The 26,292-nt window shown below is 37.7% G+C and overlaps 1 protein-coding gene across 1 annotated transcript in view; it reads right to left on the reverse strand.

Moving 5' to 3' along the window:
• Window positions 1-26,292, reverse strand: part of LOC127658428 (ADAMTS-like protein 3) — a 233,453-nt gene that overhangs the window by 97,629 nt on the left and 109,532 nt on the right. The window contains exons 4-7 of the mRNA XM_052147719.1: window positions 14,665-14,792; window positions 11,406-11,451; window positions 6,566-6,802; window positions 267-393 (exon numbers count right to left, since the gene is read on the reverse strand). Coding sequence (XP_052003679.1) covers window positions 267-393; window positions 6,566-6,802; window positions 11,406-11,451; window positions 14,665-14,792 — 538 coding nt within the window. The remainder of the gene's footprint in view (window positions 1-266; window positions 394-6,565; window positions 6,803-11,405; window positions 11,452-14,664; window positions 14,793-26,292) is intronic.

Here is a 26,292-nt window from a genome sequence, read left to right on the forward strand (position 1 = left end):
TATGATGCAAACCACAAATATCTTCCTTTAACCTCTCAAGGTTTTTTACATTATACAGAGTAGAGCAAACAAATAAAATCTTAAAATCAAGTTTGTTTTTATATAAATACAATTTGTGGCCAGTAGTGTTAACATTACACAGGACAGGTTTCAGCTTAGGGCAGCCAAACACTGATCTCAGGGTAGCGAGCAAGTTAGGTGCCTAAGTAAAACCAAAACAACAGTGTTCCACAAACAGTAAAGGGGAAATGCATGCATGTACCTACGTTCGTCAGGTGAGACGTGGGGCAGCACCTGGCGTCGGATCAGTCGGCAGGTTGAGCCGTTTCCAGCGCAGACGCCACAGTTGTCCTCTTTGGCATTGCTGCCCAGTTGTCTGTCGCAGCCAACTTCCTGTTGGAAATGAAACAGCCATCACTCGGAGCAAAGTAGCAAGGAAGGACACAGGGAGAAGGGAAAGGGAATACTGTGGGTAATATGGTAGGGCAAAGGGGCGGATGAGTGAGAGGACATGAAACAGATGCAAAAGAGATCCGCAAGATAGAATAATGGAACGAAAATAGATTTGATTGGCGGGGTGGTGCGTCAACCACTGATATAAATATAAATATAACAAGATTTACCTTAAAATTACAAAGAAAAACATTAAATAGTTAGTATGGACATAAACCTTTATTTAATGTGCTACATATTTAATTACAGATAATTATTGTCATTTTACATAAATTTATTACAGTAATTTATACGTAAAAAAAATAGAAATACATGTAATTTACAGGGTTTTCAATGTAATTAAATGGAAATCTACTGTAAAATTAGGATTAGTTTTTTTATGCCAACGCCATCACTGTCACCAAATGCAACCTTGCATTACAGGGTTTATTTATGTCTTGCAGCGCTCACTTGTGAGTGTTGTGAGTAGTGCTTGTCCATGTAAAACTCACCATGATGCTTGGGTGTTTTGGGAAGTTGCCAGGGTGTTATTATGCACGGTTCGAATGGTGCTATGGAGTGTTTGCTAGGTCATTGCTTACTGGCCCATCCTCAAGTTTTGCTGACATTTTGATCCCTAGATATGGCTCAGGTTCCACACTAAATGTAAATCTATGGTGTCTGTTTTATGATTCACCAGCAGAAAGTTGTGTAATAAGTTATGCTTCCTCCAAATCAGAATAGAAACTGACAATAAAATAGCTTGTATTGAGAACTAGCCAGAGCACGTCTCCAAACTTCTATGTTTAATCTTTAACTTCCTTAATAAAAAAAAATCAATGGACAACCAATGTATAAAACAGAGAAAAAGAAAGAAGTGCTCTTTTTATAAGAATTTTTCCAATGTCTTTTTAGATCTCTTGTGCACATTTCACTCACAGCAACATCAATAGTTACCCAATCTGCCACTGGGTCTCTACCATCTGCACCAGAAAAGCAGTCTAATGCTAAATAAAATAAAATAAAATAAGGGCAATAGGAACGGCAGCCAGAAAAAGCAAACAACAAGGACTTTGCCCAGTAGCTTGGGTAAACAAGCATAAGTAAACAGACAGGCTTCATTTAAGGCAATTTTCCTAATACTCATGGGGGTTGAGGTTAAATTAGGTGCAATGCCATGCAAGAGAGGTTTAATCAACATTTAAGAATTCGGTAAATGTCAAGTGCTGCATTGAATGAAAAATGCATTTGGTTTGATTTGAATATTGCATTTCTTTGCTGTAGGCAAGCAACCAGAGAGACTGAGTTACATCTACTGAAAACAGTAAGAGAGCTTTGCTAAAGAAATAGATTAAAAATGGCAATTCTGTCATCATTTACTCACCCTCATGTTGAATCAAATTCATGTTACTTTCCTTTTTTGTATTTTTTACAAAAATAACAAAAAAGCACCATTAAAGTCATCCATATGATGCTTGTGCAACATATAGCATTGTGAGAGGATCAGATGGAAATTGTAATTATTATTTATTGAAAATCTTCTCCTCTGCTGTAGCTCTCACATCTCATTAGCACTGAAAAGAGCAGCTTAACCCTCCTATTGCGTTCAAAATCTGCATACACGTTTTGCATTTGCAGGTCAATTTTGACCCGGTGGAATTCAAGCTTATAAATCATTCATAACCTGGTGATTTTCATCTAAAACTATAATGTAAGTCATTAATACATTCTAAACTGTTTTTGCCATGTTAACTGACAAATATAAAAGTTATTATTTATGATGACATTTTTTTTAAATAAAAAATTAAATTAAGAAATTCTTTGACATTTCAAAATATACATTAACTACAGCAAAACCAGTGTGATACTTGTGAGGACATCTTTTTTTTTTATCAACATTTATTTGAAATATAATCTAAACATAATATAATATACAATTTATATTAACATCTAATGTGAGAATAACTAGTAATTTGAATGAATTTCCAATAACTCGATATGACTTGGTGGTCAAAAGTTATGAATCCAATGTATTCTTGTTCAAGTAAACATCAAAACAACTGTACAACTCAAGAAAACAACATTAATACTTCTTTACTAAGTTTTTAAGCAAAATTAATTCAAAATGAACTAAGGGATGTTGATGTGCGAGTATGCATTAGATGGATACAGAGTAAAATGTGGACAACTTTCTATTTCAGTCCCTATTTAGACTAATGTGTGCATGAAGAAAATCTTGCCTTTTGATTTGGTTTATTTGTTATGTTTGTCACATCTGTCATGTCTTTTTTGTACAGTAATGTGTATGTGTGTGTGTGTGTGTGTGCGTGTGCGTGCGTGTGCGTGTGCGTGTGTGTGTGCATGTTTGTAAATGAGATGCAGTCCCAGTGAGAGACAACAAAGTGTGTGAGGGGAAAGAAGCTTAATGTAAGTGAAGTGTAAATAAGAACAAAAAAGATCTAATTCATAGATGTATGAAACAATCTACATAATATCATGTGTAAAGTCACAATTGATGCCCGGGTCAAAATTTACCCACAAATGCAAAAGAAGCAAAAAAAATGTTTTTTTTAATGTTATCTCTCTGAAACAATTTTATGAAGAATATTATGTGTATATGTATGATAGTCTTGACAGAGTAACAAAGGATCCTTACTAAAAAAAACGATATGGCATTTAAATATTATTATCTGTCTCTCCAATAGGAGGGCTAAAACACAGATACAAGAAAGTCATACAGGTTTATATACTGTATAAGGGTGAGTAAATGACAGAATTTTTGTTTTTGTTTTATCTTTTTTTACAGCTAAGTCATCTAAGTCATTCAAGCATTAAACATAACCAAGCAAATGAATCTTAAAAACAAAGCAAACTTATTAAAGCCACAGCTGGCTCTAGAATATTGTTTAAATGCAGAAAAAGTTTATTTGCAAAGATTTTGAATAAGAGCTAAAATACGAACTTGCAATAGAGTTAATTATGTTTCCAAACAATTTCTTTTTTTGGAATCCCTGCTGTATATTTCCTTTTTTTTTAACATGGCCATGGTTGGATGGAAACTCAGTTCCTGTCTTTCTGTTGATTTGGCCTCTTTCTTTCTCCCTCTCTCACGCATAGACATAGAACTGAGGTTAAACTGGCAATATCGTGATCTAAATATACCACAAATCTCCACATATGTAACGTTTAAAAAGAGAGACAGTTTTCCTATGTTTATGGTCATTATTTCATTATCTTTCCATTTTAGCAGCAATTCTTTTTCATATTTTTAGGAAATGTGAGCTGCTCCACTCTGAACAGCCAGGATGGAAAACCTGTTGGCGTCAGAACCACCAAACAATAACACTGAGCTTTTGGAGATGCAATAAAAAGAGTGATACTATGACAGAAGCAGATGGTTTGCTAACTCCATTGGATGGACACTTGATCCATATATATATTCTGGAATAGAATTGGATAAAACTGTAAAGCTTACTCTTATTATGCTAATGTTAATGTATATCAGAGCTGGACAGAAATGGTCAAGATCTCTCCCTCGTAAATGTAGAGAGGTTCCTGCTTCAACAAGCCTAGACTGTTCTTTAAAGAATAGTTGTATTAACTTAAGTGCCATAAATACTTTCAGATTTTTGACATTGGTTTTTGAACTTTTGATGTTCTTCTAGGCTTTTTGGTATCTCATTCTGACTTTTAAGTGCACCTGGTAAGCATCTCCTTCCGAGTAAGGCAGTTGTTACGATATCTTACGTATTCCAGCCAGAAACAAAATACGGAAGTAGCCAGAACAAATCAACAATGGAAGACCTGACAAGTTCTGTGTGGATTGGCATAACGGAATAACTAATTCATGTACAATAAGCAAAGTAGGGCAAAGGGGCGGATGAGTGAGAGGACATGAAACAGATGCAAAAGAGATCCGCAAGATAGAATAATGGAACGAAAATAGATTTGATTGGCGGGGTGGTGCGTCAACCACTGATATAAATATAAATATAACAAGATTTACCTTAAAATTACAAAGAAAAACATTAAATAGTTAGTATGGACATAAACCTTTATTTAATGTGCTACATATTTAATTACAGATAATTATTGTCATTTTACATAAATTGATTACAGTAATTTATACGTAAAAAAATAGAAATACATGTAATTTACAGGGTTTTCAATGTAATTAAACGGAAATCTACTGTAAAATTAGGATTAGTTTTTTTATGCCAACGCCATCACTGTCACCAAATGCAACCTTGCATTACAGGGTTTATTGTAGAGGTGTAACAAACAGGTGATGCAATCCAGACACAGGTATAACACGAACAGCAGGTGAGTAAACTCTATGCAGATGAAGGGAACACTCACAAAGTCTTTTGGTCTTTACAGGAAACATAAACGGATCAGGAGAATCCAAATGCTATTGAACAAATGGAGGATGAACTAACACTGAACTCTGATGAGGGGAACAATAACAGGTAAGTATATAATTACAGGTAAGTCTAGAAAAACTAGGGAGTCTGTAGACTCCGGGGAAACACTGACAATGAGAACAGACAAATAACTCTGTGTGAGAGCGGGGTTTTTATGCAGTCCTTGATTAATCACTGATGATGCGCAGATGAGTGTGATCATCTCAGGGGAGAGTGAGCGCTGTGTGGAGTGAGGGAGAGGGATCAGAGTGTGGCATGAGAGAGGGAGTCCGGTGGATCTGTGACAGTTATCTTTGAATGCCTTTTGAATGAAAGGTGCATAATATCTTCACGTTGCATTCTCAGCATTGCCACAAGGGGCATTACTTTAGTGTGAACTTTCAACAGTTTGAAGGGAATATTGCTGAGCAAGTAAAATTAATTCAATATACACTCACTGATCACTTTATTAGGTACAGATAATTATTCATGCAATTATATAATCAGCCAATCGTGTCGCAGCAGTACAATGCATAAAAATCATTCAAATATGGGTCAGGAGCTTCGGTTAATGGTCACATCAACCAGCAGAATGGGGGGAAAAATGTGAGCTCAGTGATTTTGACCGTGGCATGATTGTTGGTGCCAGAAAGGCTGGTTTGAGTATTTCTGTTGCTGCTGATCTCATAAGATTTTCATGCACAACAATCTCTAGAGTTTACTCCAGTGAATGGCAGTTCTGCAGCCGGAAAAGCCTTGTTGATGAGAGAGGTCAACAGAGAACGGCCAGACTGGTTGGAGCTGACAGAAAGGCTAAACTAACTCAGATAACCACTCTGTACAATTGTAGTACAATGAGTAGAATAGCATCTCAGAATACACAACATATTGAACCTTGAGTCGGATGGGCTACAACAGCAGAAGACCATGTCGAGCACTTTATTAGGACCATCGTGTTCCAAATAAAGATCTCAGTGAGTTTATTTATAGCTTAGCTGAATAACAAAACATCTGGTTTTATAGCACAAACTTTAGAGGTAACTCTATTGCCCTCTTGAATACTGAGGTTTGTTACCACCGCAGTAACAAAAGAACACACATTAAGAATGTTCAACCGGACCGCATGTTGGGTATGTGTTGTCTCATGTCTGCATTCGTGTTAAAGCAATATCACACAAGCAAGAATATGGTTACGTCTGTATATCAGCACGGCTGAGCTTCAGCAGATAACAGCCATGCTGACATATACATAAAAAACAGTATGAATGCGTGTGGGATATTGCTTTTATATAACAGTTCAACGATCAAGTGAATAAATAAGAAAAAATCTCTCCTGTGTGTGAAACTACTTTCCTATGCCACGGATTCAGAACCTTGCTAAGAAACAGCCAATGCTGCTGTTGCCACTTTGAAAGATGTACCCAAACCTCATTCGTTACTAATCTAAAGTGTCACTTTAGTACTTGTTACGATGGCAAGGGTTGTTTCTAACCAGTTTTAATGTCACAAATCAGCAACTTTAGTAAACATCACTTTGACGTTCAAGTGCATACAGCAAGAAAACATTATACTTTTGACTCAACTTGAAAGCCGCCTCAATAACAGAAAAAATAGTGAGATAAGAGGAAATTGTGGGAGGGATCAAGTTTGATTTGAACTTGCGCCTCCTAAACGAGCAGCACAGTGCAATGTGTTATACCACTTCTATTGAAGCATTCAGTGACGTTCACCTGACAGATGCCGCTGATGCACATATCTAGTGAATCCGCTTTACACCGGGTGCCATCCAACACTTTGGGTGCCAGTTCCACCACCAGGCTTTTCCCCCGAGCCTGGCATCTGAGGGCACAGGGTGAAATAGGGTCGTATGTCACCGGTATCCACTCATAGGTTTGTCCCTGGTATTTAATGTCATTATGGGCGGAGCATTGCTGAGCCCTGAAGTCACCTAACTCTGGAGGACAGTCCTGATTGGAAGAGAGAAGCAGTTAGTTTAAAATCGATTATACTAATATTTAAGGTGCATTTCAATCAGCTTCCTAGTTCAGTAGTCAGGGCACTGGTCAGAGAGTCAGCTATTTCATGGGCTGTAACAATTGCAAAATCGTTCCAGTGTACTAAAACATTCGCTCACTAAAGATTCCCAGAATGCATGGTAAAATCCAGGGAGCATCGTTTCTCACTATGTTTCCTTACCGGATATATTGTCAGGTCTTCTGAAGTTTCTTAAGTCATTAGAGGATAAACGCAAGCATAAATATATCCAAGACATATGGAACTAGGGAGTTGATTAAGACACAGTGTAACACAATTGTTTGACAGTGTTGTTCTTCTGTTTTTTATTTATTTATTTATTTTTTAATTTTTAAATTTTTAGTATTCTGACATCCTCAAAATGTAGTCACTTAACTTTCTTTACCAATTATTAAATAAATAAAACCTGTTTTTTATTCATAACTTGCCATGGAAGTGCATATCTAAAAAAATATATTATTTTACAAAATTTGTTTTTGAATTTAGCAATGAGATCCAGTCAAACTTAAAAATAAAATGGAAACTATTAAAGACACCTGTGACAATAATAAAAGTATACAGACATTTAATAAGCCCAGAAGTAACAGTTGACCTGTGAATGACACTGTAAATACTATTTTCTACAGCTACAAAGTAAAACAGTATGATTAAATCTGATTGCATGTATAACATTTTAAAGATCACACATGACCTAGAGCATTGACTTATGGTGACAGTGTAACTGAATTGTGGCAAACCTCCATGTTTCAAAAAAAAATATTCGCCATGCCATTTCCCGTGCACTGAAGAAAACCAACATTTTCTAAAATCTGCTCAGATATGCCCAAATGCGAAAATCGCCAGTGCAAATATGCCTGTGATTGAAGCAGTTCATTGTTAGGGTCACAAATATAGCAGATTACAAGAACAACATAACAATGAACTTCATCAAAAACAATCATAATGCCCGAGAGGAAAGACCATGCATCAGTTCTCACCGTTTTGACAGAAATTGAATAAATATTATGCTAGGATTTATTCCCAGCTGGCTCTGATTGGAATCATGGGTGCATGAGGACTGTGAATCCAGATGAAACCACTTCAATAGTAAAAAAAAAATGAAAAACACACACACACTGGCTTTTGATTAAAATGGTTATTGAGACACATGAGTTATCTAATAGCTCTTCAAAATGAGTTTGTCGAGTAGTTTGGGAACCAGGGATAGGATCATTAGGAATGTATTGATTCTGATTCTGCTTAAAACTGTACTTCACAATTCCAGTTTCCTTAACGATTACATAAAAAAATGTTTACCAAGGTTTTAGACTTTTGACTGAGGAGTTTGAGACTGATTTGCAAGTTGTTTGACTCATTTATTAAAAAGAGCCAGCTCATAAGATCATTTGTTTACAAATCAGCCTGCACTGGTTGCACTTCTATCACTGAAAAATAAGACTCATATAGAACAATTTGCTTACGATTCAGAAATAATTTACAATAAACACAGTCAGAGTTTTTCAGTGCAGTGTTATGACTGCATCAGCACAGGAATACAGATGTTCAAAAAATTTTAACAGAACCAAATTATACAAAAATCATTCAGTTATATTTGAAGGCATTGGTGCATGCTATTTACTTTCAAATATTACAGGTGACATTTTTGACTGTTTTACCAATGTTAAGTTTTAAATTGGCACCAAGAATATGTTACTTAAACACTTAAACCACACTTAAAAACGAATATCATTGCATAGATAAGAAAATATAAAGCCAGGCTTCTTCATTTCCCAAGTTCACACGTGTTCCAGCATAGCACCCACAGGTGTAGTTCATTAACTATGAACATTTTGCACTAACATTTGAAAATCAGACATTTGACAAAGTGTCCAAAAACATTTAGTCTTATTTTATATATATATATATATATATATATATATATATATATATATATATATATATATATATATATATATTATACTTTTATTTTTTATTGTTTGATATTTTGTTGTCCAATGCAATGACATTCAATAATTTGTTTAGGGTGGCTAAAGTGTCCAAATACATTTTGGGGGCACTGTATATTGCATACTTCCCTTTCCAATGTAGAACATAGTGGTTTGCTATTTTGAACACAGCTTTGTTTAGGTTTCACTCTCACTGTACTGCCACTGGACTAAATCAAATCTAAGATCCTGCTTACACCTGGTATTAAGATGTGTTTTGGGTGATCCCAACACAAGTAGTCAGCATTAAATACAGGTGTAAACGGGGTGCAAAACGTTTTGTGATTGGATCACAAAAACCATAGGGACCCCATTTCCACATGGAATTACGATGTGTCTCTGATGATCGGATCACATGTGGTCAGGTGAGACACATCGCTGTTTCCACCTGGTCATTTAAATGCATCACCAGTGACCACTTGTGTTCGTATTTGGAGGGGAGGGTCTCTGTTTCATGAAGACACACATAAATCACTATGTCAATGTGTTACTGCATGATATTAAAGCACAACAATGTCAGAAAATACAAAGAAAGTACGAAAAAAATGGTGCACTGTTTCTCCCAGATGCAGTTGAAATTTAATCTTAGCACAAACGCAACATGTCAAGAATCTGCTATTTTAGTGGATTACCAGTTTTAAAATGAGCTTCAGGTGTTCGTGCTCATCGGTGTTGATTTCAGATGCACAAAAGAAGATTAGCAAAGCTCTTATAATTGTGTATGTATCCGCTTTTTTACATTTACCAATCGGACGGTTATTTCCTTTTAAAGCCGTTAGTAATTGGCTATTGACAGGTGCTGGTCAGTGCTGCCAGGATGCATACAGGACAGATTAGCATTTACAGGACGGATTAGTGTTTACACCTCAAATGCGATGTGGCACATCGCTTTTTTGACCACATTCGTGTGTTTTTTTTGTGATCTGACCACAAAGCGTTTTAGACCCCCGTTTAGACCTGTATTTAGAGTTCATACACAAGCCTGTATTTGTGCATGCATACACTAGCATAAGAACTTCACGCATGATCTTCTTCAGTTTTTCTGCAATCAACATCCATTGGCACAGATGTAAAATACATAAATCTGAAGCTCTGTTAATTCAGGTACTCCACTAAAATAACAAATAATTCTGCTTGAAATGTTGTGTTTGTGCTGAGATTACATTTCAACTGCATCTGAGAAAAAAGCGTGCTAATTTGGTTCACGCTTTCCTTGTTTTTTTCGGACTTTTTCGTGGTGAGTGACCAGGGGTAAACAGCGACGTGTTTTGCCTGACCACATGCGATCAGATCACCCAAGATGCATCAGAAAGGGATAGTTCAACCAAAAATGAAAATTCTCTCATCATTTAGTCACCCTCATGCCATCCCAGAAGATTATGAATTTCTTTCTTCTGCTGAACACAAAGATTTTTTAGAAAAATATTTCAGCTCTGTAGGTCCTCACAATAAAAGTGAATGGATACAGAAAAAATAAGACTCTGGTGGTTAAATCCATAATTTCAAAAGCGGTGTGATAAGTGTTGATGAGAAACAGATCGGGACCAGATTGTTTACACCAGGTGTCGTATTGGTCACTCAAGGCTGACACACAAGTTTTTAATATTACGAGAAGATTCACCAACATGTACCTTCTTGCCAGAATCCATTATCCCTGAAACATATTTTATTAGACTGTACTGCTCTTAACCCCATGAGAAACCTTTTTATTCAGTCAGCACTCTGGAAGAAATGTTTTACTAAATCAAACCGAATGCAATTTTAGAGTTTTTAGGAAAAATTGATTTTTAAAAATCTTTTATAGAATTGCTTACACATTTCTCGCCATGAAAATAGCCATAGAAGCTGGCATGGTGTTAAAAACAAACAAATAAACAATGAGAAACAGATCAATATCTAAGTCCTTTTGTACTATAAATATCCTCTTTCCTTTTGACATTCTTCTTCTTTTGTTTTTGCCAATTCACATTCTTTGTGCATATTGCCACCTACTGGGCAGGGAGGAGAATTTATAGTGAAAAAGGATTTAAATATTGATCTTTTTCTCACCCACACCTATAATATCTCTTCTAAAGATATAGATTTAACCACTGGAGTCTTATGGATTACCTTTATGGTGCCTTTATGTGCTTTTTGGAGCTTTAATTTTTGTCACCATTCACTTGCATTGTGAGGACCTACAGAGTGGAAATATTTTTATACAAATCTTAATTTGTGTTGAGGAGAAGAAAGAAAGTCTTAAAATCTGGGATGGAATGAGGGTGAGTATATGATGAGAGAAATATTTTTTTTTTTATTGAACTACACCCAAAAACAAACAAACAAACATGGTCTAACTAGGCCTTATTATCATTTTCTATGACGCGTTTGAAGTCAAATCTGCAGAATTCTGCATAATGGATTTAAACATGGTCAAATGTAATGAACAGACCTGAAAGTACTTAACTCTCATTGGAAGCAGAATTTCATTAGAGACAGACATCCTGATTTCAAGGAAATCTATGGAGCTTAAAGCAGCGCCACATAATCATAACATATCAGTTTGACTCACTGTGTTGCTGCACGTTCTGTAGCGGATGTTTCTGCCCTCACAGTTCCTGTAAAGCAAACATAAACAACACAAAACAACAAAAATCAGACATGCCACATTTTCTTTGTGGCACAGCTGCTCCATTTTTTTTGTCTCAATATTGCACTAACAAGGAGAATGTGAACATTCAAAGGCCATTAGCATGCATCCTGTTCTTCATCCCTGCTGAAATCATCTGTAGATCTTCTCATGCTAAATGATTCTTAAAATGTTTACTTGTTTGTTGAGGTTGTTTGTCTGCTTATGTATTTGTGAAAAAAATAAAAAACAGGAAAATGGATGCATGTTATCCATTTATCAATAATAAAGTTTCTCTTAACAAAAAGTTTCATTACTCTCCTGTGTGAAATATTTTTCACTGAGATTGTCAGATAGTAACAACAATATTGAAAACCCTCACATGTGCCTGACTACCAAAAACATCAGAGATTATCTCTGATGGCGCCACACAGCGTGAAATCAACTGCAAACAAGTAAAATGCAATACGTTTTGAGAGGTGGATGTTGAAAGAAATCCAGAAAGAAGGACAACAGGGTATTGACATTTTCAAATTTCCAATGACCAATTATCATATTTCATCTTATTAATTCTGTTCATAAGAGCAGCAGTCATCCAATACATTTGATGGATGGAAGGAAACTGCGAACAGATTGTTATTTCTTTGTCAGATATGCCAGGTTTGGGAAGTAACGGAATACTTGTAAAAGCATAACTTTAATCTGTTACAGTTAAATAAAAACAATGTAATCAGATTACAGTAATATTTTGTGCATCTGTTCTAATTGTATTTGCTTGATGAGAAAATAACCCATCTTTTTCTGTATTTTCTGCAGCAGATAAAGAACTCAACTGATTTGTTTAAAAATACAGAGTTGTTCTATATTTGAATGGTGTTACTATTTGATGATGCGCAACACGGACGACTTTCGCTGTTGTGCACCACCTCCATATTTATACCACTGTCTTCTGCTGAATGCGTTTACATGCACTTCTCCTGTGAACAGCGCGACTGATGACGCAAAATGATGTCAGCCACCAGATTGCGTACTTACATGTGGGAAAATATTTATGAAATAGTCAGTCATTACTGTGTTACAAATATAACTAAAGAGGTATCCTTTTAGAATTCTTACATATTATATATCCTGTGAAAGATACGTTAGAACTATTTCGTCTGGACACATTTTACAGTTGTTCATTTCGTAACTTGAAAAGGAAACTTTTGTCAACTGTATTTGTTTTTTTGAACGTTCTTCTTCATCTTCCTAATGGCGTGAGATTTCTCAATTTCCAAGACTGAAAATGAAAATGAATTCAGTACACAATATCTAAACTGTTTTACTTCATTGTTATGAATATTACATTTCCATAAAGAAAAATCGACATTATTGATTTGCTTTTATATTCACCAAACAAAGTGGATTCATTTAAAACCCAATTTTGCCCATTTCCAAACAGTCCTTGTTATTTATTTTGAGTCTGTAACATTTTTGTTTTTGATGCACTTTTATTTGTTTTTTGTTTTATCGGATAGCTTTCTCCAGGTATTTTAGAGCTCCTTGGTCCACACCATCCAAACAAACCAAACTTTGACGTCAAATGAACTTAGTGCACACTATAAGAGCTAGCACCATCCATCTCTTAGCAAGCAACTTTTTAGGCCAAAATCATAAATGCCTCTTATTTCTAATCCAGTGCTCTTGAACAGGTGCTCTTGTCTGCGTGCAAGCAATTTTGCATGGATGCTACGATTCAGAATGAGTGTCTTTGTTTGCTGACCGCGTAATCAACTGTGGAATCACTTCCAGATCTTCCTGTAATCAGCTGAATGCAATTACAACACAACCTGACCCGATGCTGGGGCGCTCTTCTAAAGTTCTATAGACAATAAACAAAAGAGGAAGGGGGGCGGCTCATAGAAAACTTCATAACGTTCTGTTTTATTCAGCTCAGACATTATCTGTGCAACACATTTTGGCATGGATGGAAATTAATTAAAGGTCAAAATGGGTACTTGTGCCTCGGTTATTAATTAAAAGTGAAATAAAACAAATTTGATTGAGTAATATGAGATTGTGATTTGTATAAACACCCCATACAGTTTGTCAAACGAAAGCACCCTGTAAACTGAAAAGCTACTACAGCAATGACGAAAGCTTGAAAAATTTTACATGTAATCATTTTGCAGACACTCTTATACAAAGTGAATTACAAAACCAATCTCAATCATGTCAGAAACTTGTATTATTCTAGGAAAGGATATTCTCACACAGGAAGCATTTAAATGCAAATCAAATAGGCCAGTTTTGCATAGGGTCAGTAGAAGCCAATTTGACACCAATTTGCCCTTCTTTTGTTTTTCAGTTGGAACAAACTGGTCAGTTAGCTCTAAATGAGTATCGCAATTTAAATGATGTGTGACTTCCACATTTTTCATGCATATCTTTAGCATCTACCCTAAATATAGAAATAAATTAATAATATACTGTAGTTAATAATAAGTTATAGTTAGCCACAAAAGTTATTTATTTTTAAATATTGAAATAGTTGTCATTTTTAAATGTTAAAATATTTTCTCAAATTAGAAATATTTAAAATATTGAGGGGTACCCCCATTAAACATTAAACTCTCTGCCTCATTTTTAAGACATCCCTTTATATTTTCATGTAAATTATACATAATTAATAATGTAAATGTATTATTACTCAAACATTCAATTAAATGCACATAACACACAAATAAATAAAAACAGGAAGACAGAGATAAGCTGAGAAACAGAAATGGAGAGGTGAGAAAAAGACACCTAAAGTTAAAAGTTAAAGTTTCCGTCAACTCCAAAGTATGTGATGTCAGTGACATCACAATGACCGATTTTGTCATGCTGACATGTTAGTTACAACTGAAATAAACTGCTGTGCACTGTCAATATGATGTAACAAAGCAAGACATGTTGCAATTATTTTACAGTGATATTGTCAATGGAAAGAGCTATAACAAAAGCCTAGCCAAAAGACTTGTTAACAAACCACTTTTGTGAAATGTTTGCTTAAACTATGTTAACTAAGTATCTTGTTTTTATATATTGTCATAAAATTCATACAATTGACCTGAGTGCCCAAATAGTTTTGGGAGCTACCATAGGCTTAGGATTTGGCTTATGGATGTTTCAAAGATGTGAATGCATGCCTGTGTATATATTTATGTATGTGCTCACTCACCCTCCATTAAGACACCTGCGTAGAGAATAGGATGCTCCGCCCCCACAGGTACGAGAACAGTCACTCCACGTTCCCCAGGCATCCCAGCCCATGTCCCTGTCCTCATCTGAGCGTGTAGTTCTTGAGGACTGCAAACACACATATTGAGAGGTGATTATAATAGCCATGAGGAATGCAATTTGCTTGATCTTTTGAGATAAAAGTTCAACGTACAATGACAATATAATGGAACTGTCCTCTCCAGTCCAAAAATAGCATTTAGTGAAACTTGGACGCAAAAACGGCTAATTGTTTTACATCAGTAATCCAAAAAATTCACATATAAGCACCCGCATTTACACAAAAATCATACCTATTTGATATTCAGAAACTTGCCTGCCCAGTCGTGGTGGAGTAAAACAAAAATGTATATAAAATATAAAGATAATTGAATACAGTATACAAAAGTTACATGTAAAAGTCTGTCTAGCTTTTCCTGGTTGTGTGTAGCACCTGTACTCTGCATATCCTTCTGAAGGATCCCAAAGTTAGCAAAGAGTGGCTGAAGTTGATATTTAACAAGGTCCCTGATCATTTCAGTCTGATCGTAACTTCACAGTTCTGCGAATCTGTCACAATGCAGAATCCAGACTTTAGAAAGGCTGTTATTAAAGTGTGGGGCAGTTACAAATTGGACCTAAAAGCAAACCCGTAGCTCTACAGAAAAATACAACTTAGTCTCCCGTTTCACCGCAGCTTCCTGGTGAGATCTACACAAGAGGTGCTACAAACGAGTACAAGGACTGATTGTGACTTAATAGATACTTTGTTTTCGCTCTGTTACTTGCACACTGTGTTGCACAATGTTATGATATCTGAACACTTTTACTCTAACACATAATTTAAAAACAGACACACTTATATTCACATAGTAGCTCACCTTAGTCTTTGGACTTGGAGGGCCACGGCTTGAGACCAATCAAGCACGAAAGAGAAAAGACATATGAGTTGAAAGTGTCATAGAAGCAAAACGAAATTACATGGTTGCTTCAGAAAATACGCTTTTATATCGCATTTTCCAAAAGAACACTATCGGTTATATTTTGTTGTTGGTTTAGGGTAAGGTTGTCTGTTTTGTTTACCTCTAATTTATCTTTTAGGACACTATTGTTTAGGTTAAAGTTTTAGGTTAGGGAGGTCATTTTTACTCATTAAAACTCAACACTTTACTCATTCAAATCTTGTCTGATTACAACATAGTTTCACTCGCTTTTGGCGCCCCCCGCTGGACATGTCACTGGGATCCTGCTGCCAAATGTGTAATAAAGCATGTACATTTCATGAGATCAGGCTGGAAAAATATGCATTTGGAAAAGAGGCAACAGGGCCAAAGTTGAAATTGTTTGAAATTTGAGCACCACTTCTTAACGCTTGATGGAAGCGCAGCGAGGTGCCAGGGGTAATGCTGATGCTTCCATCCAGAGGCTCGCATTAAGTGGACCTCAGTCAAGTATTTGGAAATTAAAAATTATAATATATAAAAGAAATTAGGATAACATGAAAGTGCTGTCTAAGGTTTTGCCCTTAAAGATGCAACTGAACCTCTATAAATTGGGAATGTTATTGCTGGACAAATATTTTATTCAAGGAAAAAAAAACACTAATTTATCCTTCAGTATTATTTATGTTTGGTCACCCACATATCAATTGAGCTCCTACACTATTCCCAACCAGCAAATCCCTCTTGGACAAAGGCTGCATGCTGACCTTGAACATTAGCTGGGCTTCCAGCATTCCAGAATAATTTTGCTTGATTTTTTTTTTACCCACTCAAACCCCTGTGTGTTGATATAATTTATAGAGCAAAATATACTTCACGTATAGCTTCGACCCATTTTTATTAACTGTCAAAATCAGTTGGAGCTTACATTTACCAATAACTCTGATATGCAAGCAGACAAGCAGTCATTACAACTATAATATCATCCCCCATCTAATGTCTGGTAAATTCTGTCTTGTCACCATGCTACAGTATATGTATAGTGTGCAAGTATAAAAAAATTTATATTCATGGAATACCCAGATGACCTTCTACATTTTCCAAAATGTGCAGTGTACAACCAGAGCGCCCAGCATGAGATACTGCATTGCACAATGCAATGTGCTTGATGTAGGCTAATGGGGACTAAATGCCATTGATTCACATGTGTGTAATAATCAAACACAACGGGCCAGTTCAGTTATGCAGAATGGAATGGAGATTTGTGAGCTGCAGTGGAAGGAACGATTTTCAGTGAATAACAACCTAAATTTCAGTATGTTCCATGTACAAAGCCATTGTTTTGCTTCAGAAGATAAAGTTTCATGCATTTTAGGATGTCATTTTCCTGCCTGTGTTTATACAGTTCACTACCGTATTTATTATCAAATGACAATGTTAATATACCAACCACGAACAAAAAAAAAAAGTGCTTTTCTATTAAAATTGATTGTTATTTACTGTAGTAACAAAAAGAAAGCCACATGCCAACTTAAATGCAGGACTTCTGGGATCACCGATTATTTCTTTTCATCATAATTTAAAAAATCTAAATTGTTTACTGTAAAAGTATGTGTATTTTCACTTTCTTTTACCATTCACTTTAAGGAAAAATCAAAGACATGTTTTGTCTTGTAAAATGTATTATCACCTGTTATGGTAAGGTTAAACAATATTTTTTTCCTTTAAAATTACGAATATATGTATATGCTAAAAGGAACACCTATACAACCAAATATGTATGCGATTATCTATTCAGCCAATCGTGTGTCTGCAGTGCAATGTATAAAATCATGCAGATATGGGTCAGGAGCTTTGATTAATGTTCACATCAACCATCAGAATGTGGGCAAAAAAATGTTTTTGACTGTGACATGATTGTTACCAGACAGGCTGGTTTGAGCATTTCTGTAACTGTTGATCTCCTGATGATGAGAGAGGTCAATGGAGAATGGCCAGACTGCTTCAAGCTGACAGAAAGGCTACGGTAACTCATAAACTCTCTGTACAATTGTAGTCGGCAGGATAGCATCTCAGAATGCACAACTTATCGAACCTTGAGGCAGATGGGCTACAACAGCAGAAGACCATGTTGGGTTTCACAAGAAAAGAAAGCTGAGGCTGCAGTGGGCACAGGCTCACTAAAACTGGACAGTTGAAGACTGGAAAAATATAGCTTGGTCTGATGAATCTCAATTTTTCTGCTGAGGTACAAAAATGGTAGGATCAGCATTTGGAGTCAACAGCATGAATCCATGGTCCCAACCCGCCTTGTGTCAACAGTCCAGGCTGGTTTAGTGGTGTGGGGAATTACAAGGGTATTATGCTATAAATGTGGTATGAGGACATTTGTTGTGTCCCCTTTATACAAATCGCTTAAAAAACATACCAAACGATATTTATTTGGAAAGTGTAAAAATGCAGAAAGTTATTTATAAGGGTTAGGTTTAAGGGATAGATAGGATATTATAGATAGAATCTATAGTACGTACAGTATAAAAATCATTATGTCTATGGAGAGTCCTCATGAGGATAGCCGCACGTGTGTGTGTGTGTGTGTGTGTGTGTGTGTGTGTGTGTGTGTGTGTCTGTAGGTTGTGTCTTAATTTCATATGTTGGACGGCAGTCCTATTTATATAATCCATCAGTTGTTGCCAGTGAAAACAGGCCAGCGGTGGTGGGATTTGATTGATGGGATGTCAGCTTCAAAAAAAAAAAAAAAATACATCTAAATCCCTTTATTGTCACTCAACCATATACACAAGTGCAACAGTGGGTGAAAGTATCGGGTGCAGTTCCGAGCAACATGGTAATCATGACAATGAGGAGACATTTACCAATTTACAATAAACATCAGATTTACGCAACACAATTTATAAATTTAGTATACACATAATTACACACAACACAATATACAAATAATAATATACAATGTGCAGTATACAATAAACACAATAATGTACACATACACGATAAAAATAGATTAGTATATATATATATATATATATATATATATATATATATATATATATATATATATATATATATATATATATATATATATATATATATATACAATAAAAATAGTATATATAAAATATACAGTAGGTTGTAATGTGCTGTATTGACATTCAGGCTGTCGATTGATAGTCAGTTGCCAGTGTGTTGTTAAGAGAGAATATAATATATGACTGTAAAATTAATAAAGTGCAGTGCAAAAGTCTGATTGCTTGGGGGAAGAAGTTGTCATGGAGTCAGCTGGTGCGGAACCTGATGCTGTGAAACCGTCTGCCTGATGGTAGCAGTGAGAATAGCCCATGGCTTGGGTGGCTGGAGTCTCTGATGATCCTCTGAGCTTTTTTCACACACCGCCTGGTATACATGTCCTGGAGGGAGGGAAGCTCACCTCCGATGATAGGTCTGGCAGTTTGCACGACACTTTGCAAGGCTTTGCGTTTGAGGGCAGTGCTGTTGCCATACCAGGCATTGATGCAGCCAGTCAGGATGCTCTCTACAGTGCTGGTGTAGAACCCTGTGAGGATGTGGTGTTTCATTCCAAACTTCCTCAGCCGTCTTAGAAGGAAGAGTCACTGATGAGCCTTCTTCAACGGCCTCAGTGTGGACGGACCATGTGAGTTCCTCTGTGATGTTGACACTGAGGAACTTGAAGCTGCTGACTCTCTCCACCGGTGCTCCATTGATGGTGATGAGGCTGTGTTCTCTGTCTTTTCTCCTGAAGTCCACCACAAGCGGGTCTTACTGACGTTGAGGGAGAGGTTGTGCTCCTGACACCAGCATGTCAGAGTGTGCACCTCCTCTCTGTAGGCTGATTCATCATTGTCAGTGATCAGACCAAATACTGTCGTATCTTCAGCAAACTTAATGATGGCATTGGAGCTGTGTGTTGCCACAAAGTCATGTGTGTACAGGGAATACAGGAGTAGGCTGAGAACACAGCCCTGCAGGGCTCCAGTGTTAAGGGTCAGTGATGAGGAGATGTTGCTGCAAACTCTAACCACCTGGCATCTGCTTGAGAGGAAGTCCAGGATCCAGCTGCACAGTGAGTTGTTAAAGCCCAGAGCCCGGAGTTTCACATCAAGCTTAGAGGGAACTGTGGTGTTGAATGCTGAGCTGTAGCTGTTTCATCATTATCAATAATCAGACCTACCTCTGTTGTATCATCAGCAAACTTAATGATGGCATTGGAGCTATGCGTTGCCACACAGACATGTGTGTACAGGGAATACAGGAGTAGGCTGAGAACACAGCCCTGCAGGGCTCCGTTGATCTAAAAGAGATCCGCTTCTCTGAAGACAACATTTTCCAGTCACAAGGGATGTTGTAAATTGGTCTTAGATTAAATTTCAAATCCCTATTGTTTTAAAAGTTACATTTGCTGGTTCTTCATATAAAAGACTTCCTTATGGGCGTCAAACCTCAATGGTTTTGTTGTTAAGTTCGCAACCTCGGATTTTCTGCAGACTTACTAGGTAGAACAGCACCCAGCTTTAGCATGTCTCTTCTCACCAAGACTCCCTAGACTGAAAATTTGACATAAGGCCTGCTGAATTTCTAGTTGGGGTGTACAGCTAAAGATTATGAGCTGAACATAAATATACCTTTCAGCACAAATGCACAAACACGCACAAGTCTTAAAGTTACCATTATTTCACAACTGCACAGACCAGTTTGAGACCTTAAATCTGGCATGTAAACAGACATGCTGTTCAGCAGGGGATGATGACTGAGCTCTCTGGTGGCTACAAAGAAGGGTACTGAGGTGTCAATTAACTATACTAGCAAATGGAGCTCACCACACCACACTGGCAACAGAGATGAAACACCTCTATCAAGTTTCTCAAAGATTTCCAGCACACAGTCACACTTTGTCATGAGCTTTAGGTTTGTTGTCAACAAATATTGGTGCAGTTCAGGCATTAAACCAAAAAATTCACAACCCATTTTATTTCTATAATCAGGCATATTTCTGAGTGAAACAAGAAAGAAAAATGCATGGTCGTACTTCATTTAATCCATTGAGAATTGATTGAATTGTGACTAGAGGACGTCATATGGGCTACCAGAATGGAGTCAGGTGGTTGGTGAGGAAGGGTTGAAAAATAAAAGGACTTGGTGACATCAGCCAAAAATAAGACCGTTTCAGTGGCGGAACAATTATTATGTTTTAATGAAACATTGTGAAGATTTCTTTGGAAAAATGTGCACCATTGTATCATGCACAATAAAACCAGGTCAGCGATCTCCACAAAACTGTCGGCGAGCAAAAATCGGGCTTAAAATTGTGTAGCGTAAACTCGACATTAGCAACATGGTGTTGAGTTTTGGACAGGTAAGCACCACTCACATTTTCTTAAAAAAACATACAAATCCTGTTTATAGGTGTTACTATTTGCAAAAAAACAAACAGCTAAAATAAAACAGCTGGTACAACAAGTGCAAATGGTAGACTGCTGGTAGTCAATAAATCTTATTAAATCTATCATAATCTTTTTCTTAACACAATGCATTTTTACATTTTGTGATCTGAGTTGGGAATTCAATCTCCGTGTAGTGCATTTCCTAGCAACAGTGTAGGAAATGTTTGTATATTCATTTTGCGGTTGTCTCTGAGATTAATATTAGTTCAGTTTACTAGGAGACAAAGCTCTGGGCCCACTGGAACTTGAGTGTTTAAGATTTTGGCCACTACACTACCAACCTCTTGCCAATATGTTTTAACTTTACTGCATCCCCTCCTAGAATGCAAAAATGTACTTTCACATTTGAAATATTTCTCCTCTACATCAGGATTATAACTATGTGTATTTTATTAGGGCCAGATTTACTTCTCATTGTGACATAGACAAGAGTGATTTGTTGATGTACTGTTTATACTGATAGTAATGAGCTATGGTTCTAAAACCTAATGAGCTGATATGTAGGCATCATTTTAAGGCATATTAGGCACTCTCCCGACACTCTCGGTCCTAAGATTCCTTCTTTGGGCTAAATACAAATGCAGTACATTCTGTATATCTGTCCCTGACACATTGTTATGTGTCATCTTGTATGGTGAATGAAGCAAGAGAAATGTATGGCTGTGTCTCAAGGACCGATATATCGGAGTGGCATGGGGTGGCAAATGCCACCCAAACAAAAAGTATTTCCACCCCATCTGCCACCCCAGCATATGTATCCAAATGTATTAAATATAAATGTAAGTATATCATAGTTGATATTGACATTGTGTAGGGGTTTATTCATGTCAACCTGCCTAAACTCTCCCTGAATGCACAAATTACTACAGACTCATTGATTGATTACAGCAGCAACCAATCACAGCTTCGACTAATAGCCTACCTACAATTGCAGCACGTGTACAGTTTTTGGGCTCTCAGGGGTCGAAGAGCTTATTTCCCCAACAACAATGACCTCATGGACAAATACATGGAGAAAAAAAAGGTAAAAGATTAATTTATCAGTTGTTTCCAAGTATTCACTGAATGATTATTAGATACATCACTGTCATTTATGGATTGAGATGGATGAGACGTGCCCTCACCACTTTTTGAAATAGCTTTTGTCAGGTATGTGTGTAATCCAGGTGAAACATCTCCAGTTCTTGAGTTTGAGTTTCTATTTAATCTGTGTTTGTTTTCACTGGTGATCCGGCACTGGAATGTGTTATTTGAAATGTTATGATAAGTGTTCATTGTGGCTGTTATCAATGTCGTTTAGTGTCAGCAGTTTTGCCGCAGTCTGTGCTCTTTTCTGTGTCCCCTATTGTGATGGCGTTCCCAACCATATTGTTTGTGTGTATTTAGTGTGTGTGTGTGTGTGTGTGTGTGTGTGTGTTGTCTTTTTCTTTTTCTCTCCCTCTCTCTTAATCACTCTCAGTTGTGTGGAAACCAGGTGAGCTGAGGGTTGATGGGGCGCACCGGTGCACAGTGTGTTGTTTGTGAACTGTCATCTCATTCACGGGTGCTCAGGCGCGTTCTGGGTTTCTGCTGCTGGAGTGGAGACTTTGGGGTTGTCACTGTCTGAATTTCAGAGTTCACTGTTCTTTCATATATAGAACTGTCAATAAATGTGTCTGTTTCTGCTACGCTCATCTCCCCGCATATTTTATTGCATTTTATTTTTAAAGTGTAACTCCCATTCACTGACGAACAGATGCAATCTTGTTTTATTAAAATAAAAATGTTAGAATCCAAACCTCTAAAACCTACAGGAAAAAATGTATCACTAGATCAATCAGTCATGTTCTTAATCAAAGTGCTGCTCCATGTATTCATCTACTGATTAACAAAATCCCAAGACTGATAGTTGCAGATGTAGAAATTAAATTATTATATTATGTGAAATATTTATTTGGGTGCTTGAATCGGTCATTAAGAATGACAGTTGATTAAAAAAGGTCATTTAAAATAATCTTTTACTGTGCATAACATAATTCATATTCATGAGTTTTGCAGCACTACCCCCACACAGTACTTTATTAGCAGAATAACATGGGATATGCATGCATTTTTCATCCATGGGTACACTTAACAAAGGTGGTGAAGTTTAGTCCAGATTGCCTGTTATATATGTGAAGCATAGGAACATTTAGAATTTGTTGATGTGTTTAAGGCAATGTCTTGGTGCTCTGGAGAAAGAAATGTTGTACTTTTTTATGTTCAAAATGGTTACTATGTGGTTCCTGTGGAAATGCAGCTGCATCACAAATTCATGGACATTTATAATTTGATAATGAATCCAATTAATGAATTAGTACTTGTTGCAATGAAGCTTGGTACCTTAATCCATAATAACTACACATAATGTAGGTGCTTGCTTTAGATTTGCCACCCCTCATATTCTGCATGTCACCTCCTTGCCACCCCATAAAAAATTTATAGATACACTCCAGCTATGTCTAGATTAGAAGGTATCACCCTGGCAGCCAAAATCTCACAAGAGTCTAATTCGCTGTTACTAAGGTTAGGTTTAAGGTTAGATTTACTGGTAGGGTTAAGGTTAGAGTTAGGTTTGGAGTGGGGATAGGTGTTTCTGTGGGACTCCAAATAAACACAATAAACACAGTGTGTGGCCATCACATGCAGTGTTACCTTCAAGACACAACAACATTTAGACTTTAAATATACTTATAATTCATTCAATAAAAACATGTATTTATATAAAAAAATTAAAATGAATGCTTTATAATAAAGTTCAATTTGTTAACATTAGTCAATGCATTAGGTATCATGAACTAAAAATTAACAATATATTTTTACAGTATTTATTTTAGTTAATGTTAGTTTACAGAAATACAGTTGTTCATTGTAAGTTCATTAAGAATTAACTATTGTTAACATATATCTTTTAATTTTTAAAAGGAATTAGTATGTGTTGAAATGAACATTAACCAAGAATAATACATTCTGTAAAATTATTGATCATTGTTAGTTCATGTTAGTTAGTTCATCATTAGTTCATTAACTAGTTAACTAATATTAACGAATTCAACCTTATTGTAAAGGGTTAAAAACAAGAAAAGATCAGTCTTATTAAAAGAGTACTATTTAGGGGGCCTGGGTAGCTCAGCAAAAATTTACACGGACTCCCACCCCTGGAGTCGTGAGTTAAAATCCACATTCCTCCCTCGTTCTCTCAGGCTGGGGAGCCCCCGGCCTGACCTACACCCCCCCCCCCTCTTTCCCTGGGGGAGGGCGTGCTTTAAGTCTAGTCTGCCAGCAGTTCATCCCCATCTACCTGGATGAGGGAGGGGACAAGGGGAGGGAAACAGAAATAATTAAAATGGGGGGGTACTTCCTGTAACAGTGTAGTACCCCCCCAAAAAACAGTTTAAAATTTAAAAGAGGGAAAAGGCCAACGCAGAGCGACAGTGAGAGAGAAAGAGGAGAGAGAGATGAAAAAACTCGCCAATTCTCCGATCCGCCGCAGCTTGTTCCTCGGCCACTCCTCCACCCTCTATCGGACGACAGCCGCACCTCTCCGGGCGGATCAGAGGCAGTCCTCCAGCCCCTGGCAGACGGAACGCCCCGCCGCGTTCTCGGGGAACAGAAGGGGTCTCCGACTGCGACTCCTGCGCCCCTGGCAGTGGCCCTGACCGCTCCAGGCGGTCGGTTAGGAGCCCCTTCTCCCCTCGCGGTCGGCGGCCATCGTCCTCTTTCAGGTGGCTGGGCACCTCGTCCCCCGGCAGATGGCCGTGGCTGCTCCGTTGGGGTGGACGGTAGTGGCGAGAACTCTACTACAGCGTATCCCTCCTCCTTCCCGGGCTTCGGCACCAGTGTAAAGTGATCAATGGAAAGGAGGAGGCGAGAACCGGTTTTTCAATATAAATAATAGTTTAATGATAAACTTAAAAGACAACATAAACACACACATGACGGACATGTCCGTAAACGATCTCTCTCTCCAGTACGATCCCCTGCAGTTGACCTTTATCCCTCACGGTGGCTTCATTAGACTAATACAGGACCGGGCGTGTAGGATCACAACCCGGCCCCGCCCTCCGCACTGCCACAGATGCCTTGGGGGCAAATATAATGATGTGATGGACAGAACCCCCCCCCAAGGGTGGCAAAAATTTTATTGACAACAGTCCCGGCTATGGAACAGGGCCCAACAAGGCAGAGTGGCATATTGGAATCTCAGGGGGCAGGGCCGCTGGAGTTGCAGAAGGTGGAGATTCAGGGGACAGAGCCTCAAGGGACCCAGCTGCAAGGGATGGAGGTTCAGGAGGCAAGGGCTCAGGGGGTGGAGCCACCAGGAGATGAAGCTGCAGGAAGCTGAGCAGAAAGAGCTGCAGCAAGCTCAGGGAACTGAGTCTCAGGAGGCAGAGCCAGAGGAGTTGGAGCCACAGGAGGAGGAGTGGGTGGAGCCGCTGGAGGAGGAGTCTCAGAAAAGGCTCGGAGAACGGAGCCATGGAAGGCTTAGGGGGTTCAGGGGAAAAGATGGCCTGGAACTCATGCGCTGGCTCTGGGATGGACGGACAAGGCTTCAAACATTGCTCTAGGACAGCATAGGCTTCAGGGACTGGCTCTTTGACTGTGGCAGGCGTGGGTGCTGGCCGTGGCAGGGGAATGGCCTCCATGGCCTTGGACACTGGCAGGGGGATGCCTCTGTCAAGGGGGTCTCCGGAACTACCAGAGAAGGTCTGCGCTTATGATTTCAGAAAGAAAGTCTTGAAGAGACAGATGATCACAGTCCAAAGGGGCCAGATTCCTCAACTGGCCAATGAGTCCCAACCAGAACATAGTTCTGAGAGATCTATTATACTAGTTCATTTGGGCAGCCAGATTCCAGAATTTGAGGCAGTACTCAGCTGTAGAAGTGGACCCATGGGAAAGCTGCTCATTAATTTCTGCTGGATCCATTTTGCGAGGTCGGTCCTGTCAGGGTTGTGTAGGGAAGAGGCGAGAGAGTGAGGATCCAAATGCAGAACTTTGAATAATAAACAAACAGAAGAGAATACAACTCTGAAGGAATCTTATGAAGAAGATAACACTAACATAACAGCAGTAACAAAAACAAAAGCAGGAACAAGAGAACAAACTATATGCACAAGGGCTAACAAGATGACGAGGAACACCTGTGATACA

Source organism: Xyrauchen texanus, chromosome 2 (genome assembly GCF_025860055.1).
Source record: "Xyrauchen texanus isolate HMW12.3.18 chromosome 2, RBS_HiC_50CHRs, whole genome shotgun sequence".
Taxonomy (NCBI): Eukaryota; Metazoa; Chordata; class Actinopteri; order Cypriniformes; family Catostomidae; genus Xyrauchen; species Xyrauchen texanus.